Raw genomic sequence first — 21,407 nt, 5'->3', positions numbered from 1 at the left:
TAAAAACAGAAGACAAGGAGATCTCTGTTTTACTTCTCTGATAGCCACTCACCTCTGTTCTCTGGAGCTCTTGCAGAGGTCAGGGGTTATCAGTGCACAAGCAGTGAAGCAGAGAGCTCCTTGTCCTCTGTTTTGAACCCTTTTTTGTGCTGCAGCATGTAAGTGAGGTTTGTGTCACTTACACACGCAGTACATAAGGGGTTAAGCAGAAGGTAGTCTGCTCCTGTGCCAATGTATTTAACCATAAGGACTCCTAATGGGTCCTTTATAGTTAAATACAGTGGACTGACAGAGCAAGCAGCCATTGACTCTCTCCTCTGCCAGTCACTTTTGTGGCTGCAGGCAGGATTCTGACTCTAGCCACAAGAGATTTTACTTTTTGGCCACATCACCAAACCGATTTCAATACGATTATACCATTAAGCTGCTATCAGTCATGGCATTTATATGTCTATTTATGTATAGAATTAGCATATTTAAAGGAAGGATTCCCAACCAAACAAAAAAAAATTCCCTATCCATAGATTAAGTAAATAACAAGCTGATTTGTGGGGTTTGGTCTGGTGGAACCCCTAACAATCCTGAGAAGGGGGGGGGGCACACTGAACTAAGTTATGTTTTGAAGACCCATAGGGAAGGATTGGAGGGCTAGCCATGTCTGAGCGTTGCGTTCTGTTCATTCCCTGGATATTTCACCTCTGTTCTACAAACCAGTGGGAATCCCAGCAGAAGGACCCCCACCCATCAGCTTGTTGTCCCCTACTCTTTCCTATACCTTCTTAGACAAATTTCACATAATAATTTTGGTCGCTATTTATAATCCAATACTACATGTGGGTCCGAAACACAGAAGAGATACATACAAATCTTTCCATTATACTTTTTCTCTGTATGTTTCACCAATGGTTTTGGTAAACAAATACCTATATCAAATATTGACCAAAGACTTCTGTAAGAATGTGGCCTTAGGGTGGTTTGCTTTAAATTATAGTGTTCACACGGTTATAATAGTCTTACAAGGAATATGTAAAAAAAAAAAAAAAAAAAATGTACCTCCTGGCAATGGAATTAAAGCTCGGTATGGTTTGTGATGTCTGCATTTTTTCAGAGACAGGTACAGGAGTAGTCAGGGATGATTATCTCTTGGGTAAATATGCACTGGTTATTAATCTTGTGAGCACATGCTTCGGATATTTCGGCTGACTGCTTTTTATTTAGCATTTTTTACACAAGAGTGAATATTATGTTCTTAAAAATCTTTCTGTTATGATTTAAAACAGCAACCCCCTGGCTTATAATTGTTCTGTCATGTGCAAAGCCTATGGACAGCTGCAGTACGTCATTCAATAAAGTGAAGGGGTGGAAGTGTGCAAGCCTAAGGGCCCGTTCACACTAATTTTTGCGGAATTTCATGCGGAGCCCTCACTGTGAACATGGCAGTTGTTTGGAAAGCTGCTGCAGTTTTTTGTGCCAAAACCAGAAGTGGATTCAAATGGGCTGGAAAATATAAGGAGAGGACTTGTACTTCTCTTTCCTGTTGGATCCGCATCTGGTTTTGGCACAAAAACTTCATCAGTGGCAGTTTTAAAAAAAAAAACTGCTGTGTGTGTTTCCAGATAAACGCTTCATTGTGTAATGCAGCAGTGGCCGAAATACAGCAGCCAATAAGCATAAGGGTCAGTCCTCAAGGGTTGACCTTAGCATTTTGGCCAGATCGAGAGACACAGGTTACAGCCCACAGATTTAGTGATTTAGCTATACGGCAGTGGTTCTGGTTTTATAGTTGGATTGTGGGTCTATTATTTATAGATTCACTAGGCTGAAACAGATGATAACCCCCTTGTTTTTAGGATGTTGGTTAAAGCGCTGGCATGTAAATACTTTTTTCCATCCTTTATGTTTATACATTTTTGGTGCAATAATGAACATTCTCCACTATGCTCCATTCAAATGGGGTGACCCATGACCCCTGTTTTCGTAGGGGTCCCCAAAAATCTACCATTTTTTTAGGTAGAATTCGGATTATCATACAACACATATTTTACCTTACAGCACCTTACCAGATCTTTCCCCAGGTTTACTTCCTTGTACAGGGCGGCCTGTAGGCAGGGCAGTGTAAGGCTATGCCTGTAATGCTGACACACTCATTCATATCAGGTTCTCCAGTGACTTTATTTTATACAGTGCCTGATCCTCTATCCTCTTCTAAGTTATATAAACCATCTGTACTTTTAGCCCCATGGGTGGCCTCTTCTGACTTTCTTACTCATGGATATTATAAACTATACATGTTCTCATATATGTTTGTATTAAACGTTAAGCCCTTGTAGTATGTTTTGAGACATTTACAGCAAGTTAAATGTAAACTTGGGAGTGTTCAATCCTGTGAAAAGTGAAGTGGTTAGTTGTAATCCCTATGTACAATGGGGTGATTGTTTATTATGAGGCATAAAAGGTTTGTTTTCATTGTAATGTGTCACCAGTATAACTTCAGTTGGATTTCACAAAAAGGGGTTCTCCACTTAAAGAAGAAGTTCAGCCACATGATTTTTTTTCCAAATGGCAGGGCATGGGGGAAACATAATAAACAAAACTCACCTCTCCCTGTGCCTCTCCAGTGCCAGATCAATGCTTCGGACCCCCACTGGGCTATGGAATATCCAGCAGAGCTGGCGTCACAACCCAGCTGATGAACTGGCCGCTTAGCTGTTATGTCATCACAACTCGGGGGAAAATGCCTGCCGGTGGAAGTCCCTGGAGTCAGTCAGGTGGTGGATTGCTGGCATGGGGATTTTCTCCCCTGCCGCCTGTCAAAAGTTTGTTACAGCCGGACTTTAAAACAACTCCCATTTATTACTTTGACAATAAGGAGATTGTGACGTGTCCTCCTGCTGGAGCCTGTAATCTTTGGGGGAACCAGTAGTTATTTTATCTCCCTGCAGCAACAGTAGAGGGAAATGAAGCATAACAGAGTGCTCATTACTCCAGTGGGTTGTCTGTGTAAAGGCCGACAATCTGATTGGATCTTATGTGCAGCCAATTCAGTGCATCTTCATTATATGAAGCGCTATGTGAAATTGACAATGATAAATTGCATGGACCACACAAAGGATCCAGCAATCGTTTGTTTAGCCCGGCTGCATGATTGATCATGTCTTGTAGAAGGACATTAAACAAGCGCAGACCACAGAGATCAGTGCTCACTTTCTGTTGCCTGTTGGTCTGTCTAAAAGTGGTTATTGCAGGACTAGACCTTTAGAGTGAGAGATACTCCCCATAGCCATTCTGGCCAAGAATTTATACCATTGATTAGTTATTGGGATCTCACTGAAATTGTTACTATGAAAAAGGTTTAATATACGCCTTTATTAAACAGTATGCAGAGAGCCACCAAACAGACATATAGCATTCATGTACTGTGGGGTTGATATAGAGTTATCGGCACAGTAGCCAATATGGTTGTGGCACTGCAAATATATACAGTAATACCTCGGTTTTCGAACGCTTTGGAACTCTAACTGCTTGGTATTCGAACGAAAATTTACCCAGAAGTAGTGTTTGGAATTCAAACTTTGCTCGGTTTTTGAGCGTTTTTCGAATGTTTTTGCGAGCGTGGATGGTGGGTTGTACCTGGCGAGTTAAGCAGTGGTGAGGCTTCACATACAGTACAGTGCTGTATAAGACTGCTGGAGTGCATATACAGTGCAGTAGTAGTACAGGCAGTGCACCACCATCTCCCATACATTACAGTGCTTGGATGGGGGGGACGGTATACAGTAAAGGATGGGTGAGGAGTTGGTGACTACTGTACTATAATTGCTGGTTCTGATGAACATTTCTTATTTTTAATGTCCTGTACAGTATAGTGCTGTACTGTAGTGATTATACTGAGCACTTATCAATGTAATAAATGAGATCGTAGGTAATTATTGGTAGCTGCTGGAACCAATTAATCACATTTACATTATTTCCTATGGTAAGACACTGCTCGGTTTTCAAACTGCCTTCCGGAACCAATTAAGTTCGAGAACCGAGGTACCACTGTATTATATATATATTTTTTTTTTAAAAGAAGTCTATTTTACATGTGTTTTTTGCTGGTTAAAGAAGACCTGTAGCCAACACACATAAAGTGAGATGTTACTACTATTATAAAAAAAAAAAGTAAAAAAAAAAACAACAACAACCATGTGTAATCAGGGTGCCCTAAGCCATTTATTGATAGTAGCATTTACATTTTTTTTTAAATCAGTTACACATCCTCCTTAATAGGCACCTATCCTTTGGATTGTGTGGCACAATACCCTTTAAAGCGAATCTATACCCACAATCTGACCCCCAAAAACCATTTGTACCTTTGGATAGCTGCTTTTAATCTGTCCTGTGGTCCGTTCGGCAGGTGATGCAGTTATTGTCCTAAAAAAACAACTTTAACAACTTGCAGCCCTGTGTCAAATTGGCGTGGCCTAGAGTGTGTGTGCAATAGGATTGCAACACCCCTCCATCCCTCCTCCCCACCCTTCTTATCATTAGGAATGCCCCTAGAACATTTTCTCCTATTCCTCACCTGTTTGAATACTGCACAGGTGCCTTAACGATCCAGTCCATGTGCTGTGTTCACACAGGTGATGAATAGGAGAAAATGTTCCAGGGGCATTCCTAATGATGAGAAGGGCGGGGAGGAGGGACGCAGGGGTGTCTCAATCCTAGGGAACAGATACTCTAGCATGCTGGGAATTGTAGTTTTGTAACAGCTAGAGGGCCGCAGGTTCCCCATCCCTGCTTAAAAGAGACAGAACTGCCAAAATCACCTCCAGCAGATGATTGTGTGAACAGCCCCTAATGTAGATGTTTACACCTTTATAACTCACATATACAGTATAAGGCTGCGTTCACACTACGTAAATTTCAGTCAGTATATGTATATTTCAGTCAGTATATTTCAGTCAGTATTGCAACCAAAACCAGGAGTGGATTAAAAACACAGAAAGGATCTGTTCACACAATGGTGAAATTGAGAGGATGGCCGTCATTTAATGGCAAATATTTGCTGTTATTTTAAAACAACGGCTGTTATATTGAAATAATGGCCGTTATTTACTGTTATATGACGGCCATCCACTCAATTTCACCATTGTGTGAACAGATCCTTTCTGTGTTTTCAATCCACTCCTGGTTTTGGTTGCAATACTGATTGAAATATACTGACTGAAATATACGTAGTGTGAACCCAGCCTAAACCTTTATAAGATGCATCTGAGTTGCAGAAACCAGGATGTCCCAATTTAATGTTACATGATTGCATAATATGAACTTAATGACAGGCTACAGGATATTTTTCCAGCCTGACTGCTAATATGGATTGACACAGGAGATGCGTCATTGTTTTGGCTAAAGAGATTGATAATCTGCACTTGAGGTTCACCACACAAGTTGTGTCTTTTTTTTTTTGCTGACTCGAATTACAAGTGCATCCAAACTAGCTGATCAGTCTGGTTTCTTTTAGACCTCACGTGACCTCAAGCAATGAAAATATTGTTTGTCTTTTATTTCTGTCAATTTTATGCCAGAGTTTGTGTTCGAGTTAAAAATTAGCATTTACACTAGTAAATGGATTAATGTGAAAAATTCAGATCTCTTAAAGTGAATGTACCATCAGGTACATCATGTTAAGTTCTTTACATGAACGGATCAGCGCCGGCCAGGGGATGCTGGTGCAGCTCCCCTTTTTTTACCCACCGCCTGGTTCCCATGCATGGCACCAGTCTATTTCCGGGCACCAGCCTGGCATGAAGCCCTGGAAGCAGTGTGACAAAGCCCCCTCCCCTCTGAGACGCAAATCCATTAAAATCAATGGAGCAGAGTCACAGAGGGGAGGGGGGTTTCATCACACTGGGGGGCAGCGTGCCTGCCTCCAGTGCTTCATGCCAGGCTGGTGCCCGGAAATAGACTGGTGCCGTGCATGAGAACCAGGTGGCTGTTCAAAAAAAGGGCCGCAGCACCAGCATTCCCTGGCCGGCTCTGATCCATCCATGAAAAAAACTTAAAGTGAATGTACCATGAGGTACATTGCGTTAAGAGGTTTTCTGTTAGGCTTACAAAGTATCTGTTAGCTCCTTTGACATGTCCATTAACTAAATCTAGATTTTCCATAAAAAAAAAAATTTGTGGAACATCCATTCTCAGAAAGCTTGTGTTGTGAACAGAGGAATAAACTGACTATTGGACATGTCCCTTTTTCTCAGGTCTTTTATATATCCTGTGTGTATACACAAGGAAAATCATACCGCTTGTGTGCTGTGTAAGCAGGACCTCCCATTATTAATCTCCTTTTGTTGCTATTTATAGAGGAAAGGGGGAATCCAAGGTGAAGCTGAAAAGGTCTCAGAGTTTTGGAGTCGCCAGCGCCAGCAGCATTAAACAGATCCTCCTGGAATGGTGCCGCTCCAAGACAATTGGCTACAAGGTAAGATGTCGACTCCTCTGCAAGAGATTTATATATGCCAGTTACTTGCCTGTGCTCAAATACAGCTGTGAAAGGGGAGCTAAGCTTGACAAGAAAAACATTACTTCTGGTTTATTTGCAGCGCACAATTACATTTGCCTCAAAAAAAAAAGAAAGAAAGAATGTAATGCGGACAGACTTTTTTTTCTTCATATAATGAAGCTCATGAAATACCTTAAATATATTTCATCTGTAATATTGCCATATAGAGCACTCCTTATACTACCATATAGTGCCCAAATAATATACAGTAACTAAGTGATAAAAGAGTTCACATAATACTGCCGTAATACTGTAGTTGTCACTTAAGTAATATCACTAAACTATACTACTATTACTATCTGGAGATAAGCTTAAGCTTGGGCCCTCTCCAAAGCATAAATGTCAGTATGACAGTAGGTTTATTATGGGAGTTTTGTTGACAGACACTAATGCAAAGTTGTGTGTGATTTTGCCCACCCTTAAGGCCCTAGTCCACTGACAGGAGAAAACGAGCGCTATTAGTGCTTGTTTGCTCCTCGTTTCCCGCTTGCTCCCACCGCTATTACACGCGGCGCCAGCAGTCCTATTCCACGGAGCGACAGCAGCAGATCGTTGTTGTACGAGTCGTTTGTCTTTCAACATGTTTGAAAGACAAACAACGCAACCATCAGCCGAAGATTCTTCTTCTAAGCTGGGATAACCCCTTTAATTTTCATGTAAAAAGCTAATAAACAATTTTAAAAAAATCTCTACAATCTCTACTTTAGTCTTCAAAGTATTATTCTCATTAAAAAAATTGACATGTCATTGAAACATTGTGTCTGGGTGCCGAGACACAATCACTAGAACGAGCAGGGCAAAGCACTGGGCTAAGTCTTCCCCCTGTCTCTTTGCTTACGTCAGGAGACAGGCTCTGTAGACTTTCTATAGAATGCATATAGAATCTATCTCCTGTAGCGACTTAGGTGAAAACTTCTACTGTCTTACATTATCGGTGGGAGTCTCAACACCCAGACCATTGTGTTTAGTTATTTCTTTAAAAACTGATATTTAATTTACTTTAAGTAATTATTATAGGCTGTAAAATATCATCTCTATTATTGATCTTTTAGAACATTGATATACAGAACTTCTCATCCAGCTGGAGTGATGGAATGGCTTTTTGCGCTCTCGTCCACTCTTTCTTCCCTGAAGCTTTTGACTATGATGCTATGTTGCCTTCAAATCCCAAACAGAACTTTGAACAAGCGTTCTCTACAGCTGAGTGAGTATGGATTCTATGTCTTCATATTGTGTTGGTCCTGTGAGAGGCTTGCCAAACTCCAACCTCCACCATAGGACTGTGGGAAATAGCAAAGCACCCTACACGGATATCTCTATCATTAAATTTAAAACTATTTAGCTACTTCAGTCAAGGAGCATATTGGCCTATCCAACCATCTTACAGTTTATTTTATAATTGTTCATTTACAGATGGAATTTTCCAATAGGATTTATCAGAGCCATTTCTAACGGTTCTGGGCTGGGATTTGTTTTTCACCTCTTGTGCTGCCCCCATTTTATCAGCAGGTGGCGCCACCTGAGGCAGCTACTTCAACTGGCCTCATGGCAGAAGCACCCCTGGAAGTTACAGTATCATAGTCTAGTCTGCAGCCCCCCAGCTGTTCCTAACAAGCCTGGACATTCATTGGCTATCCAAGCATGATGGACATTGTAGTTTCGCAACAGCTGGAGGGCCGCAGGTTGTGCATTCCTGGTCTAGTCTATTATTTCTCTAACAACACTATGACTGAATAACAGGCTCCATATGGGAAACCCAGTCTGGTGCAGGAAAACACATTTCCCAGATATGTAATACTAACAATTATTAAAACCATTTCCGAAGACTGATGCAGTAGAAATGTTTTAATATTTAGCTGCCTTGTGCTAAACCAAATTTTCAGTTTTACTCTGTACTTAGAGCTGCCCCCACCCGCATCACGGTTAATGCTTCCTGGTCTAGTAATGTTAATTTAATTGCTTCAAGGCAAAGAATCTTATTTGTAAGGAAGAAGTATGATTACCCTCATGTAGTTATACATTTACTTTTGAATGCAGACATTTGTATTAAGCTGGACAACCTCTAGACTTCTAGAATTCATAGGCTTTTTGGTAAGAAGAGATGGGCCCCCAGCACCTAATGACAGGAAACTGCTGAATGAGTAGAACTAAAGATATGGATAAAAGCACCATATCTATCAGGCACACTGGAAAGCTGTGTGGGCCCCATATGGGCCCCATTGCAGCAATAGTGACTTTAGATATAGTTACATTCACCCTTAATAATACTCATAACAAGAAAATAATGCACCCAGATAGCAATGTCAAATCACTGCAAAACTTGACATGCAAATATTTACATATTAAAAGGCTCTTAGAGGCTACCTTTGGGTAGTGTACAGTGTTTGACTGGCCCACAAGAGGACCGGAGAATCCTCCGCTGGGCCCCCAGCTTTAGAACCTGCACTAACACTGACTTGACGTTGTTTCTCACTGGTTCTTCATTGGTGGACCCCCAGGATCATTTCCTCTGGTGGTCCCCAGATACCCCAGTCCGACACTGGTAGTGTACCTCTTGGTAAAATCTCTCTGACGCACTTGAAGACACAATTACATATATCATCATTACATTTACCCATATAAAGTTTCATTTGATTCTAACAACTACTTGTTGTGTTATTTTTTTTTCATGTCAGTGAGACAGCAGGTCTGGTCTCACTAATGGCCCTATTTCATGGGTCGTCTAGAGGAGCAAACGAGCGCTCTCAGCACTCGTTTGTTCCTCGTTCCCTGCTCGCTGCTGCCACCGCTGCTATTTAACGCGGCTGCAGCAAGCAGGTGAGTGCGGGAGGGGCGGCGGGGACCTGCGGGGGGGGCTGCCTTTACTTTCAACTTACAATATTTTTTAAAAAAAGGATCAAAACGGTGTGCCACTTTTTCTGTGTGTTAAAATTAAAAGTACAAAACGGATACAGTTAAAGGGATGCAAAAACCTGGTGTGAACCTTTTTGTTCTTCTGAATACCCTGAATCTACTGTATAGACAGAGAATCATATGACAACATATCTAAAATATATACATTACGCTCCTGTACTTCCCCTAGTGGCAGATAGGGACAGACAGAATTTTTCAGAGAATGAAGAGCATTGTATGGGAAAAACATATGGGTAAGCAGGATTGGACCTTTCTATATCAATATTAAATAATTGTGAAGCAAATTTAGTTACAAGTTGCTTATTAATTCCTTAGTGTAGTCATTCTACACCCTTCTGCTATGGTCCCTACCATCACAATAGCTGCATCTATAGAAAGAGATCTAGTTTCCTTAGTAAAACCAGGAATACTTGTTTTCTGTCCCTGTTCTTTCCTGCAGTGAATGAGCAGCTTTGCTCTATGCAGATTAGACAGTGAGGGTTTACCTTCACAGGGTGATACTGTAGAGTAAATATTAAAAATAACTATTTTTACTCGACAGATTTAACAATGCAAGGTAAAAATAAAATTCAATATTTACATTTTGTATGGTATTATATATTCAGTTTATCATGCAAACAAATATAACGCCTTGTCATCACTTTACAGGATACAGTTTGGGTTAAAAAAAAATCTTGATGCAATCAGTCTGGTTGTTTTACCGAGACAGGCAATAGAAAACACATGCTGACTGCATGTAAAACAATTCCCATGAACAAGGACTGTATAAAATAGTTTTTAACCTAATCTGCATGACCACCGTGCACATGGTTTTGTCATGTATCGAAATACCTCGGGTATCCATTTTCCACATAGCCCCTCATGGATATCTATTGTTCTGCTTTTGAAGATGCCTTCACTTTATTACAATATTACTCACTTATTACAATAAAATCTGCTGTAACCTCAAAAATCTTACTTTCTCTCATGAAGTAGAGCTGAACAGTGATTGAGAACTATTTGGTAGATGAACTATGAATAGGATGAATTCTAGAAGTCCGAACTATTACAGGAAAGATAATACCTGGTTTACTGTTGTCTTTAAAATTATATTACAGATGACCTCGGGTTTTTTTCATTCATCAAGTGTGTAGGATATATAAGTGCTCAGAGCACTGATCCGCCCCCAACCCCACTCCTAGTTCTCCCTGACTGCATCAGCATCGGAATCAGGAGACTGATCCGGGGAGTTTTATAAAGGGTCCACCTTCTGGACACTTGCTATGAAGGTGCCCAGGACACTTGTGGCCTCTGGCTTATCTCTCAGAGAACAAATCTCCCCCAACATCATTTGTTGGTGGACGGTTGAGAGAGCCCCATACACCTTAGACTGATGGCCGAACCCACTGTGAGCGGGAAACAAAAATATAAAGTGTATAGGAAACTTTAGTGTTCGTCTGTTGCTTTAGGGGCTATTCACATCACAATCTGACTATATGTTCCAGGTATACATTGGCATCCTGTCAATAGAGATGCTGACATTCTACATACTGCAGTGAACTGTCAGTGGGTCCATTTAATAGATTGAATGTACTACAGTACTAAAATCAACTAGTGACAAAGTTCAGGCTGTTCCCACATGTATATGTTTGTTTAGTGGGGCTCAAAAACAACATGGGGGGAGATTTATCAGACAAGGTGTAAAGTGAAACTGGCTCAGTTGCCCCTAGCAACCAATCAGATTCCACCTTTCATTTTCCAAAGTCTGTGAGGAATGAAAAATGGAATCTGATTGGTTGCTAGGGGCAACTGAGCCAGTTTTACTTTACACCATGTTTGATAAATCTCCCATGGTCCCTAGATCATATACTGTAGAATTGTATTCACAGGGAACATACACTTAACTCATGGAAACATATATGAACTTTGTTTCCTTTCTTTCCTATTTGCATTTTGGCAGGGGCGTAGCTAGGATTCATGGAGCCCCATAGCAAAAAACTGGATGGGGCCCCCCTCCCCTACACCCAACACAAAGTACTATATATATAGGCTCAGTGGTGTGGCCAAAAACTAAAATCTCTTGTGGCCAGAGGCAGAAACTGCTACAAAAGTGACTGGCAGAGCAGAGAGCCAATGGCCGCTTGCTTTGTCAGTCCACTGCATTTAACTATAAAGGCTCATTAGGAGCCCTTATGGGTAAATACATAGGTGCAGAAGCAGACTACCTTCTACTTAACCCCTTATTTATTGCTATGTGTAAGTGACCCAATGTTCACTTACATGCTGCAACACAAAAAAAAAAGAGTTAAAAAGGAAGACAGGAGATCTCTGCTTCACTGCTCCTGCACTGATAACCCCTGACCTCTGCCAGATTTTCCTACTTGATTGCAGCAGCCAGAGGCCAGGGGTTATCAGAGCAGTGAATCAGAGATCTCCTCATCCTCTGCATATTAACCATTTTTATGTTGCAGCATGTAAGTGAACACTGGGTGACTTACATACTACAGTACATAAGGGGTTAAGTAGAAGGACACAGGAGACTCTTATCTTCCCTGTGCATCCCTGGGCCCCCCTTCCTGCATGGGCCCCATAGCAACTGCCTACCCTGCCTCTATTGTAGCTACGCCACTGCATTTCAGTTAAATATAGAACACATGAAATACTGATGTTATTGCCTAAGACTTCTTGTGAAGTAATTTGAGGGGTCTGCACAGACTTTCCACTTATGGGGGCGCAAACGACAGCCTGTTATCAGTGTGAACCCTGGCTGGCACATGTAATCAGGTTTGCTCTTTGCACACATGCCCCCAGGCTCACTTATTGTGTTTGTATTTCAGAAATGTTTATATAATGACTTCATCCTATCTTAGCCCCCCTCCTCTTCCCCCCCCCAAGGAGGCGCTGATCATGAGTGTGCTATGTATGCCTCTCTCTGTGGCCATTCTTAACCCCTTCTTCTCACCAAGTACGTCTATATTACAGCATAACAAAAACTTCTTGATGTGGTGTAACTGAATCCATGGACCAGTTATACAAAGTAGGTCTTCATTCAGACTACAACAGGCATAGAAACCCAACACAGTGGACGTTACACCGATTATTATTCATTTGGCTTCAGCTTTTATGTGGCAAAGGGTAGAATATATTTGTGAGCATCTTATGACTCAGTCAAGTGCAAATGTAGTGCCGTCATGTTGTTTATTCAGACCTACAGCCTTGTTGTATACTAGGAGTAACAATGAGTTATCCATTAACCCGTGCTGTAAAATATACAAACGTCAAGTTTTTACACCGTTACCCTTTCGTACAATGAGAGTGAGTAAGATAGATTATTAACTAGACATGGCTAAGTGAAATAATCTTATTAAAATCCTGGGTTTGTTATTCTCCATAACACTTATATAGCCACAGACCCAAATAGCAATGTAACAAATGCCACAAAAAAGCGTAAATAGTGTATTTAGTATTTCCCTATTAACTTACAGATGAAATCTGGCTGCAGTGTTTTTCATTTAAAAAATGGTAAAAATTAACCAACAAAGTCACAAAATATCTAGCATTCTTCCAGGAAGTACTATGTGTAATGTAAGAATTTTAATTTCTTAAAAGGGTGCTCCAGCAAAAAAAATCTTTTTCTTTCAACTCAACTGGTTTCGGAAAATTGTATAGATTTGTAATTCACTTCTATTTAAAAATCTCAAGTCTTCCAATACATATCAGCTGCTGTATGTCCTGCAGGAGGTAATGTTGTCTTTTCAGTTTGACACAGTGCAGCATTCTACAGAGCTCACCATTATTTACATTGGTCCCTGACCCAATGGGACTCACAATCAAAATGTTTTTAGTATCTGGGAGGAAACCAAGAGTATCCAGGGGAAAGCCATGTAAACACAGGGAGAACATGCCGATGTTGTCCTTGGTGGGATTTGAACCCACAACCCCAGCTCTCCAAGGCAACTGTGCTTATCTTTTTTATATTTTGATCCGAAGCAGTTTCATTGTGCAGAAAGCAGTAATTGTCTTTCAAACCAGTGACATACAGATATAACCAGTGACATACAGATATATACTAGGGCCCCATATCATAATATGGTGCTATAATAGATTATGCTGAGATGACATATGCATAAGTGCATGAGCCTAAAGACTTGCACCCAGTTGAACAAATCCTCCTCTATAGTACACTGTTGGGACTATGATTATTTAAGGTGTCTGCATATATATTTAAATATAGATTGAAACCAAACTGCACAGTGTGAGCCTGGCCTAAGCCTGCCCTCTAGACTTCTAGACTTGGCAGGACACAAAGGACAATGATCCTGTTTTATACATTTAGTGATTCACGGCCGCTCCCTGTGGGGCATGAACACAAAAAGGGGCTGAGTGTTTTTCATAAAAACCTTCTGGGTGCAGGGTCCACCATTGAGAAGATCTCCACCCAGATGTTAACAAGCATAGTTTGGTGTCTTCTGTGTGTTAACAGGAATTCTATAGTATAAGTCATCTCTTATGTGTCACTCAGCACCAGCGATCCAGCTTTACTCCACTCTCTAGTGCTTCTTACTAAAGGTACAGGTTTTACATAATAAATAGCAAGACTGACATGGTAATGCTTGGTATTGTTGACGAGAAGGCTGCTTTGTGATAAAGTGGAGGTGCCATAATGCCTCGAGCATATAACAATTCAGTCTGTGTTACTGGATTAACAACATTTTTCCTTCTAAAGCTCTGATTCAGAAACCCTGATTTTCCAATACCTTGTTCCACCCGTACAAGCCACCCGATATCCACCCGTACAATCCACTAAAAATTACAGATTGGGAATCTGTAGTGCATCCATATTTCTGTAAATTCTTCTTTTTTTTTCAACATGTCAATTATAACTCATCTGTATTTTTAACGGAAATACAGATACCAAACAGGTTACAATCCGTAAAAAATAGCGGATCCCATTGATTTCTATGAGAGGATCTGTAAAAAAAAATCTAGGTCCACACTAGGACATGTCCTTTTTTTCAGCATTGGTTTGTGTCTTTCTAATCTGCTGATTTTGTGAATAGCTCAATAGACAACAATGTGCACTCGAATACGGAAATACGGATCTTTAGATTACAGAACATGTGAATAAGACCTAAGCAGAGGGAAGGTCTTAATATTGAGTGGCCATTACCAGGGGCGTAACTAGAAATAGCTGGGCCCCATAGCAAACTTTTGATTTGGGCCCCCCCCCCACTTAATCGACCACTATGCCATCAGCCCACTCAGCTCTACACAGGTTCTGTACACCATATAAATTATAGTACAGTTATATTAAGTGACTCACAGGGGACGTCTTCTCTGATTGGAGTTGTTTCCTTTTCATTTTCTTCTCCATCCGTCCTGGGTCATTATAAGAACTTCTCCGAGCTACGAATCCACAGAATCTGCCAGACAGACATATTAGTCTCCTCACTCTGGCACCATCCTCATCTCTCTACAAACTGCACATCTGTATTGGCCCCTTTACACCCTCATTTAGTGGATAGCCCTGACACTATGTGACTCCCTTATAGTATATGCCCCTATGTGTATTCCCCCTTACTGATACCACCTGTGTTTGCCCCTTATAAATTACCCCCGTGTGGTGTCCATCCCCCTTGGTCCATGGCCCCCCTGTATATCCCCAATAAATGCTCCCTCTGTATATCCCCCATAGATGGCCCCTTCTATATCCCCCATAGATGCCCCCCGTATATCTCCCATAGATTCCCCCTTGTATTATCCCCCATAGATGGCCCCCTGTATATCCCCATAGATGCTCCCCCCCTGTATTATCCCCATAGATGCTCCCCCCCTGTATTATCCCCCATAGATGCTCCCCCCTGTATTATCCCCCATAGATGCCCCCTGTATTATCCCCAAAAGATGTCCCCCTTGTATATCCTCCATAGATGGTTCCTCTGTATTATCCCCCATAGATTCCCCCCCCTGTATATCCCCCATAGATGGCCCCCCTGTATATATCTCATAGATTCCCCCTGTATTATCCCCCATAGATGCCCCCCTGTATTATCCCCCATAGATGCCCCCCTGTATTATCCCCAATAGATGCTCCCCCCTGTATATCCCCCATAGATGCCCCCTGTATATCTCCCATAGATTGCCTCCTGTATATCCCCCATAGATTGCCCCATGTATATCCCCCATAGATGCCCCCCTGAATATCCCCCATAGATGACCCCCTGAATATCCCCCATAGATGACCCCCTGTATATCCCCCATAGATGACCCCCTGAATATCCCCCTTTACAAAGCAGATAAAAAAAAAAACAACACAACTCACCTAACTCCACCGTCGGCTGTCTTCTCCCAGGTACAGGTGACGTGATCAGCGTGGCTCAGTGTCCGCCAAGGCAAGTACTTCCGGGGCAGGGAGCATCTCTAACAAGCGCTCCTGTGCCGTGCCGGAAGTACAGGCTGGGGGCGGACGCTGAGCTCACTGATAACTGTGCTGCCGGGACGGCAATCTCACACAGTTACCAGTGAGCTCAGCGTCCGCTCCCAGCCTGTACTTCCGGCACGGCACAGGAGCGCTTATTAGAGATGCTCCCTGCCCCGGAAGTACTTGCCCTGGCGGAGCCCGTCACTTGTGCTGCCCGGGACACCTCAAACAGCTGCAGCACCCGGGAGGCCTGCTCGGCCGCCCGGTGCTGCAGGCTATGTGAGCTCCGGGGGCCTCCGCATGCGGTAGTTCCGCCCCTGGCCATTACTTGTGTTTTCTGATCTGAAATGTCAGAAATATAAAAAAAAGTTATTGCAGGTTTGAGCCCTGTCAGCAATGGCTAAATCCGAGCACATGAAGAGCAGGTGGGCGCAGGCGGCATTGTTACCAACGCTTCATCAAACCTCAGCATAATCCTTTACATGTAATCAGAGATTTGGGAGCACCCGGTGTCAGGAATCCTGCCGTTATGAAGACTAATCTGCAGCTTAGGCCAGAAGTGAACTTGTGTCACTGTGCTTTAAATGAAGTATGAGCGGTGTGGCACAGGACCAACAACCTGCACAAGCGCCCGGGCACCACAGTGCCAAGTCATCTGCTAATGGGCCACATTTCAAAGCATCCATTACGATTATTCCTCTTCCAGAGAAAGAGATAAATCCTAAGGTCTCATTAACTACATTAGGAGGTCCAGTGGCCCTAAATGCTATCGCTAAGCTGCTATTAAAGGGATAGCTGAAATATTGGATTGATGGAACTGAAAGCAATGAATAGGCTGAGCTGTAAATCAGTTACTTATATTCATCTGTATTGATTTGTAGCTGTTTAAAGTAAACCTATTAACAGCTCCTTCAGGGCCTTGGCAAGCAGCAGAAGTGTGGTGTGCCACCCAAACCTCAATGGCAAGGAGCAGGAGTGTGATGTGCCATCCAAGCCTCAATGACAGGGAGCAGAAGTGTGGTGTGCCACCCAAGCCTCAGTGACAAGGAGCAGGGGTGTGGTGTGCCATCCAAGCCTCAATGACAGGGAGCAGAAGTGTGGTGTGCCATCCAAGCCTCAGTAACAAGGAGCAGGAGTGTGGTGTGCCATCCAAGCCTCAATGACAGGGAGCAGAAGTGTGGTGTGCCACCCAAGCCTCAGTAACAAGGAGCAGGAGTGTGGTGTGCCATCCAAGCCTCAATGACAGGGAGCAGAAGTGTGGTGTGCCATCCAAACCTCAATGGCAAGGAGCAGGAGTGTGGTGTGCCACCCAATCCTCAATGACAAGGGGCAGGAGTGTGGTGTGCCTTCCAAGCCTCAGTAACAAGGAGCAGAAGTGTGGTGTGCCATCCAAGCCTCGGTAACAAGGAGCAGGAGTGTGGTGTGCCATCCAAGCCTCAATGATAGGGAGCAGAAGTGTGGTGTGCCACCCAAGCCTCAGTAACAAGGAGCAGGAGTGTGGTGTGCCATCCAAGCCTCAGTAACAAGGAGCAGGAGTGTGGTGTGCCACCGAAGCCTCAGTAACAAGGAGCAGGAGTGTGGTGTGCCACCGAAGCCTCAGTAACAAGGAGCAGGAGGGTGGTGTGCCATCCAAGCCTCAATGACAAGAAGCAGGAGTGTTATGTGCCACCCAAGCCTCAGTAACAAGGTGCAGGGGTGTGGTGTGCCATCCAAGTCTTAGTAACAAGGAGCAGGAGTGTGGTGTGCCATCCAAGCCTCAATGACAAGGAGCAGGAGGGTGGTGTGCCACCGAAGCCTCAGTAACAAGGAGCAGGGGTGTGGTGTGCCATCCAAGCCTCAATGACAAGGAGCAGGAGTGTGGTGTGCCATCCAAGCCTCAGTAACAAGGTGCAGGGGTGTGGTGTGCCATCCAAGCCTCAGTAACAAGGAGCAGGGGTGTGGTGTGCCATCCAAGCCTCAGTAACAAGGAGCAGGAGTGTGGTGTGCCATCCAAGCCTCAGTAACAAGGTGCAGGGGTGTGGTGTGCCATCCAAGCCTCAGTAACAAGGAGCAGGAGTGTGGTGTGCCATCCAAGCCTCAATGACAAGGAGCAGGAGTGTGGTGTGCCATCCAAGCCTCAATGACAAGGAGCAGGAGGGTGGTGTGCCATCCAAACCTCAATGGCAAGGAGCAGGAGTGTGGTGTGCCACTGAATGACTCTGCAAGTGGCAGTGAGAAGAGAGGATTGTGGTGTGCTCCTGAAGCCTCAGTGACAAGGAGATGTTGAATTAACTTTGTCGTGCTCTTTACTTACAAATGTAACAATTCAAATAATGGGTCAAAAAAAAGTTGTATTTTCTGTGTCTGTGGTTTTGGCTAAAATACTAGTCCAGATCTATGGTACCTGCACACACAGAGAAGGAGAGCCAGTGTCAGCATGGAAGCCATGATAAATCTGTAGTGATCAGTCTAAACTGTAAGCGGAGCCAGTGTCGGACTGGGCTATCTTGGGCTCATCAGGGAATTTGATTCTAGGGGCCCACCCAACATACACCGGATATAACCAGCACCAAACCTTTCACGTTATTATAGCGACTTTGTACAGAGCTGTGTATGTGACCAGCGATGCTAGCTCACTGCTAGTAACTTGTCAGCAGGTTTACATATAAGAGGGGGAGTTACAAATAAGTGCACATAACTCACAGGCCTGTGCAGTAATGCTGGAGGATTATATGTTATCCTGGAGCTGATAAACAGGGAGGCCCACCTCTTGGACAGGGGCCCACTATGGGGTAGGGCCCACCGGGGGATTCCCCTGCTCCCCTGTGAGCCAGTCCGAGCCTGAGCGGAGCGGCCTCTGTGTGTGCCACATTTAACATTTTTCTGGTAGCTCTGAGCTGCATGCGCACGCGGAGGACCTGTGGTCTGCACAGGATTTATGTAGAGGCATTGCACCTCTACATAACTCTGGCAAGTATCGGCACTGCAGAGATATTTTTAAACACGGAACTAAAAATGCCGGACTTAATAAATGTCCCCCTAGGTCTATAGTTATATGCAGTGCTTTATCAAATTCACATAGTGATGTTGAAGCATTCTTGGGCAACCGTTTGTCAGTCAATTGGTATTAGCTGGATCCTACTGCTATGTGTGCTGTGTAATGGATGTAATGTCTAAACTATTGACTATTAGGGGGCGTTCGCACCTCCCATGGAACACGGAACCTACGTCTTACAGTGGTGTGAAAAATCTTTCCCTGGACCAAGCATCATATTGAAACATGATGGTGGGAGGTGATACATTCCTCTACACCCCTTACCCGTCCATAGGTTCCGGAACCTGTGAATGCCCCCTTAGGCTGGGTTCACGTGTAGTATTTTGGTCAGTATTGTTAGCCAAAACCAGGACTAGGTCCAAAGTACCAAAAAAGATGCCAATTTTTTCCATTATAATTTATTTTCTATGCTTAGCTTTGGTTAAAAAAAAACACTGTCGCAAAAATTAGTCAGACATTTTATTGGATTATAGATATTTTTATTTTATCACTTTATTTTATCAATATTCTCTTTGTAAGGAGTTGATTACAATAATCTTGCATATTATGAGGATGATGATTATTATTATTATTATTATTATTATTATTATTGGCATTTGCCTGTTTGTTGCCAGATTTACTACATTGGATAAGTGGATGTTACAGGGGTTTTGCTTGCTCTTTCCACCCATCATTGACTTAATAATAATTGCCTGTTATTTTGTTTTTTTATTTTAGAAAAATGGCTCATTGTGACCGACTGATTGAAGTTGAAGACATGCTGATGATGGGCAGGAAACCGGACCCGATGTGTGTTTTCACCTATGTGCAGTCCTTGTATAATCACCTGCGACGTTTTGAGTGATCTCCCTGCCAACAATGCTTGTTCTGGCCAAGGGTTTCCATCAGCAGCAACACGGTGCCTGCTGGCATCTTTTTCTCCTCCATTCAGCCTCCTCTTATCACAGCTGCCACCTGACAGATGTCTTCCCATCCATCTCTCCTGCAGTTGACACCTGGCCTGCCTTCAGAGAGACAGATAACATAGGAATGTCCTCAAGGTGCTCAGGACACTCTCTATTTTTACAGAACCAGTCACCGTTCATGCCTGACAGAAAAGGAGGGTGGGTGTGTAGTTTTTGTCACCTCTGGACTTTTTTTGGTAGAGACCGCAGCCTATGTGAGTGACACCCTGGTGGCTCATTGTCTAGCCATCTGAGAACCAACAGAGCCTGTGCTGCAAGGACAGGAAAAGAATAGAGCAAGTGACTCAGATTCACAGAAGTGAGCCAATGCTGTGATCATCAGTCTGGTGCTAATGGACTGAACCCACTTAATATTTGTGAAAGTGAATGCACTGCAGCCTTTTTTTTTTTAGATTTTTAGTTATTCACAAGCATAGTAAGAGATCTGTATTATCACACCTTCACGTCATAGAGCATAGACTATGCATCGTCCAAGCCAGTCAACTGTTCTTTAATATGTCTATAACTTATCTTTAGTGCAATATGAGATAATGTCGTGGACTAAGATGTGATCTCAAGCACGAGCCAAAGAATAGAACGGGACAATTGTATTATTTCACTGGTTACTGGCGAGCACACCGGCAGGGTTCTCCTGTGCCCTAACTACTGCCAATCATAATTCAGATTACCAGACCTGATGTAGACGTCTTTTTATACAGAATCCAGTTGTTTTTGATTCCCATTATATCGGGTAGATTTTAATGGATTCAGCAAATGTTATGCCACTTGACTTTCGTATGGAAGCTTGAACTAAATGAAGTAACGTTTTATTCTGTCACCACAAATATAAACTCTTAGAAAGCATTATAGCTGACGTTATGTAATTTACAATGGATATGTGTATGCCTACTATTTTATATTTTATAGAGGATCTGTCGGCTATGCTGACATGTCTGAGTAAATGGGGTGTATTTTCTTATAACACTGCATTCTGCTGTCCCTTTATTATTCCTCCTAGAAAAGTATAAATACATTGATAATAGGGTGTAACCAATACCTTTGTCAATAGGGTGTGTTCAAAAGCCCCTATTACACAGGGCGATTAGAAGGAGCAAGCAAGCCCAAACCTGTCAGGTCAGCACTTGCTATGTCCTTATTCCCCATTCACTGCCGGAACATTACACATGCCGACAGCAAGCGGGTAAGTGCGGGGGTGGGGCTGCCCGGGTGATCACTAGTTTGTCCGGGCAGCCCATTGAAAATAGCAACAGGCTGCTGGCACCGCTCCTATTTCACAGAACGACAGCAGCATATTGCTACTATCCTGGTCATTAGCGTTTCAGCATGTTTAAAGACAGCAATCAGCCGACATCGTGCATGTTGGCTGATCTTCTTCCGCTATTACACCAAACGATTATCGGCCGTAACGGTCGGTATCGGCCGAATACGGCTGATAATCGCTTTGTGTAATAGGGCCTTAACATAGGTTCATATGGCCATATTTTTACAGTGTTATTATTGCCACAAGGCTGGCCCTGACTGTGGGTATGATGACCCGTACTGACAATT

The 21,407-nt window shown here is 43.0% G+C and overlaps 1 protein-coding gene across 1 annotated transcript in view; it reads left to right on the top strand.

Annotated features, from left to right (window-relative positions):
- Positions 1-21,051, top strand: part of SMTNL2 (smoothelin like 2) — an 83,594-nt gene extending 62,543 nt beyond the window's left edge. The window contains exons 7-9 of the mRNA XM_069945510.1: positions 6,349-6,466; positions 7,600-7,751; positions 19,612-21,051. Coding sequence (XP_069801611.1) covers positions 6,349-6,466; positions 7,600-7,751; positions 19,612-19,738 — 397 coding nt within the window. The 3' untranslated portion in view covers positions 19,739-21,051. The remainder of the gene's footprint in view (positions 1-6,348; positions 6,467-7,599; positions 7,752-19,611) is intronic.
- Positions 21,052-21,407: the final 356 nt, after the last annotated feature.

This window comes from Dendropsophus ebraccatus, chromosome 11 (assembly GCF_027789765.1).
Source record: "Dendropsophus ebraccatus isolate aDenEbr1 chromosome 11, aDenEbr1.pat, whole genome shotgun sequence".
In the NCBI taxonomy this organism is placed as follows: Eukaryota; Metazoa; Chordata; class Amphibia; order Anura; family Hylidae; genus Dendropsophus; species Dendropsophus ebraccatus.
The sequence above is the reverse complement of the archived record's forward strand: the minus strand, read 5'-3'. Positions and strand labels throughout refer to the sequence as shown.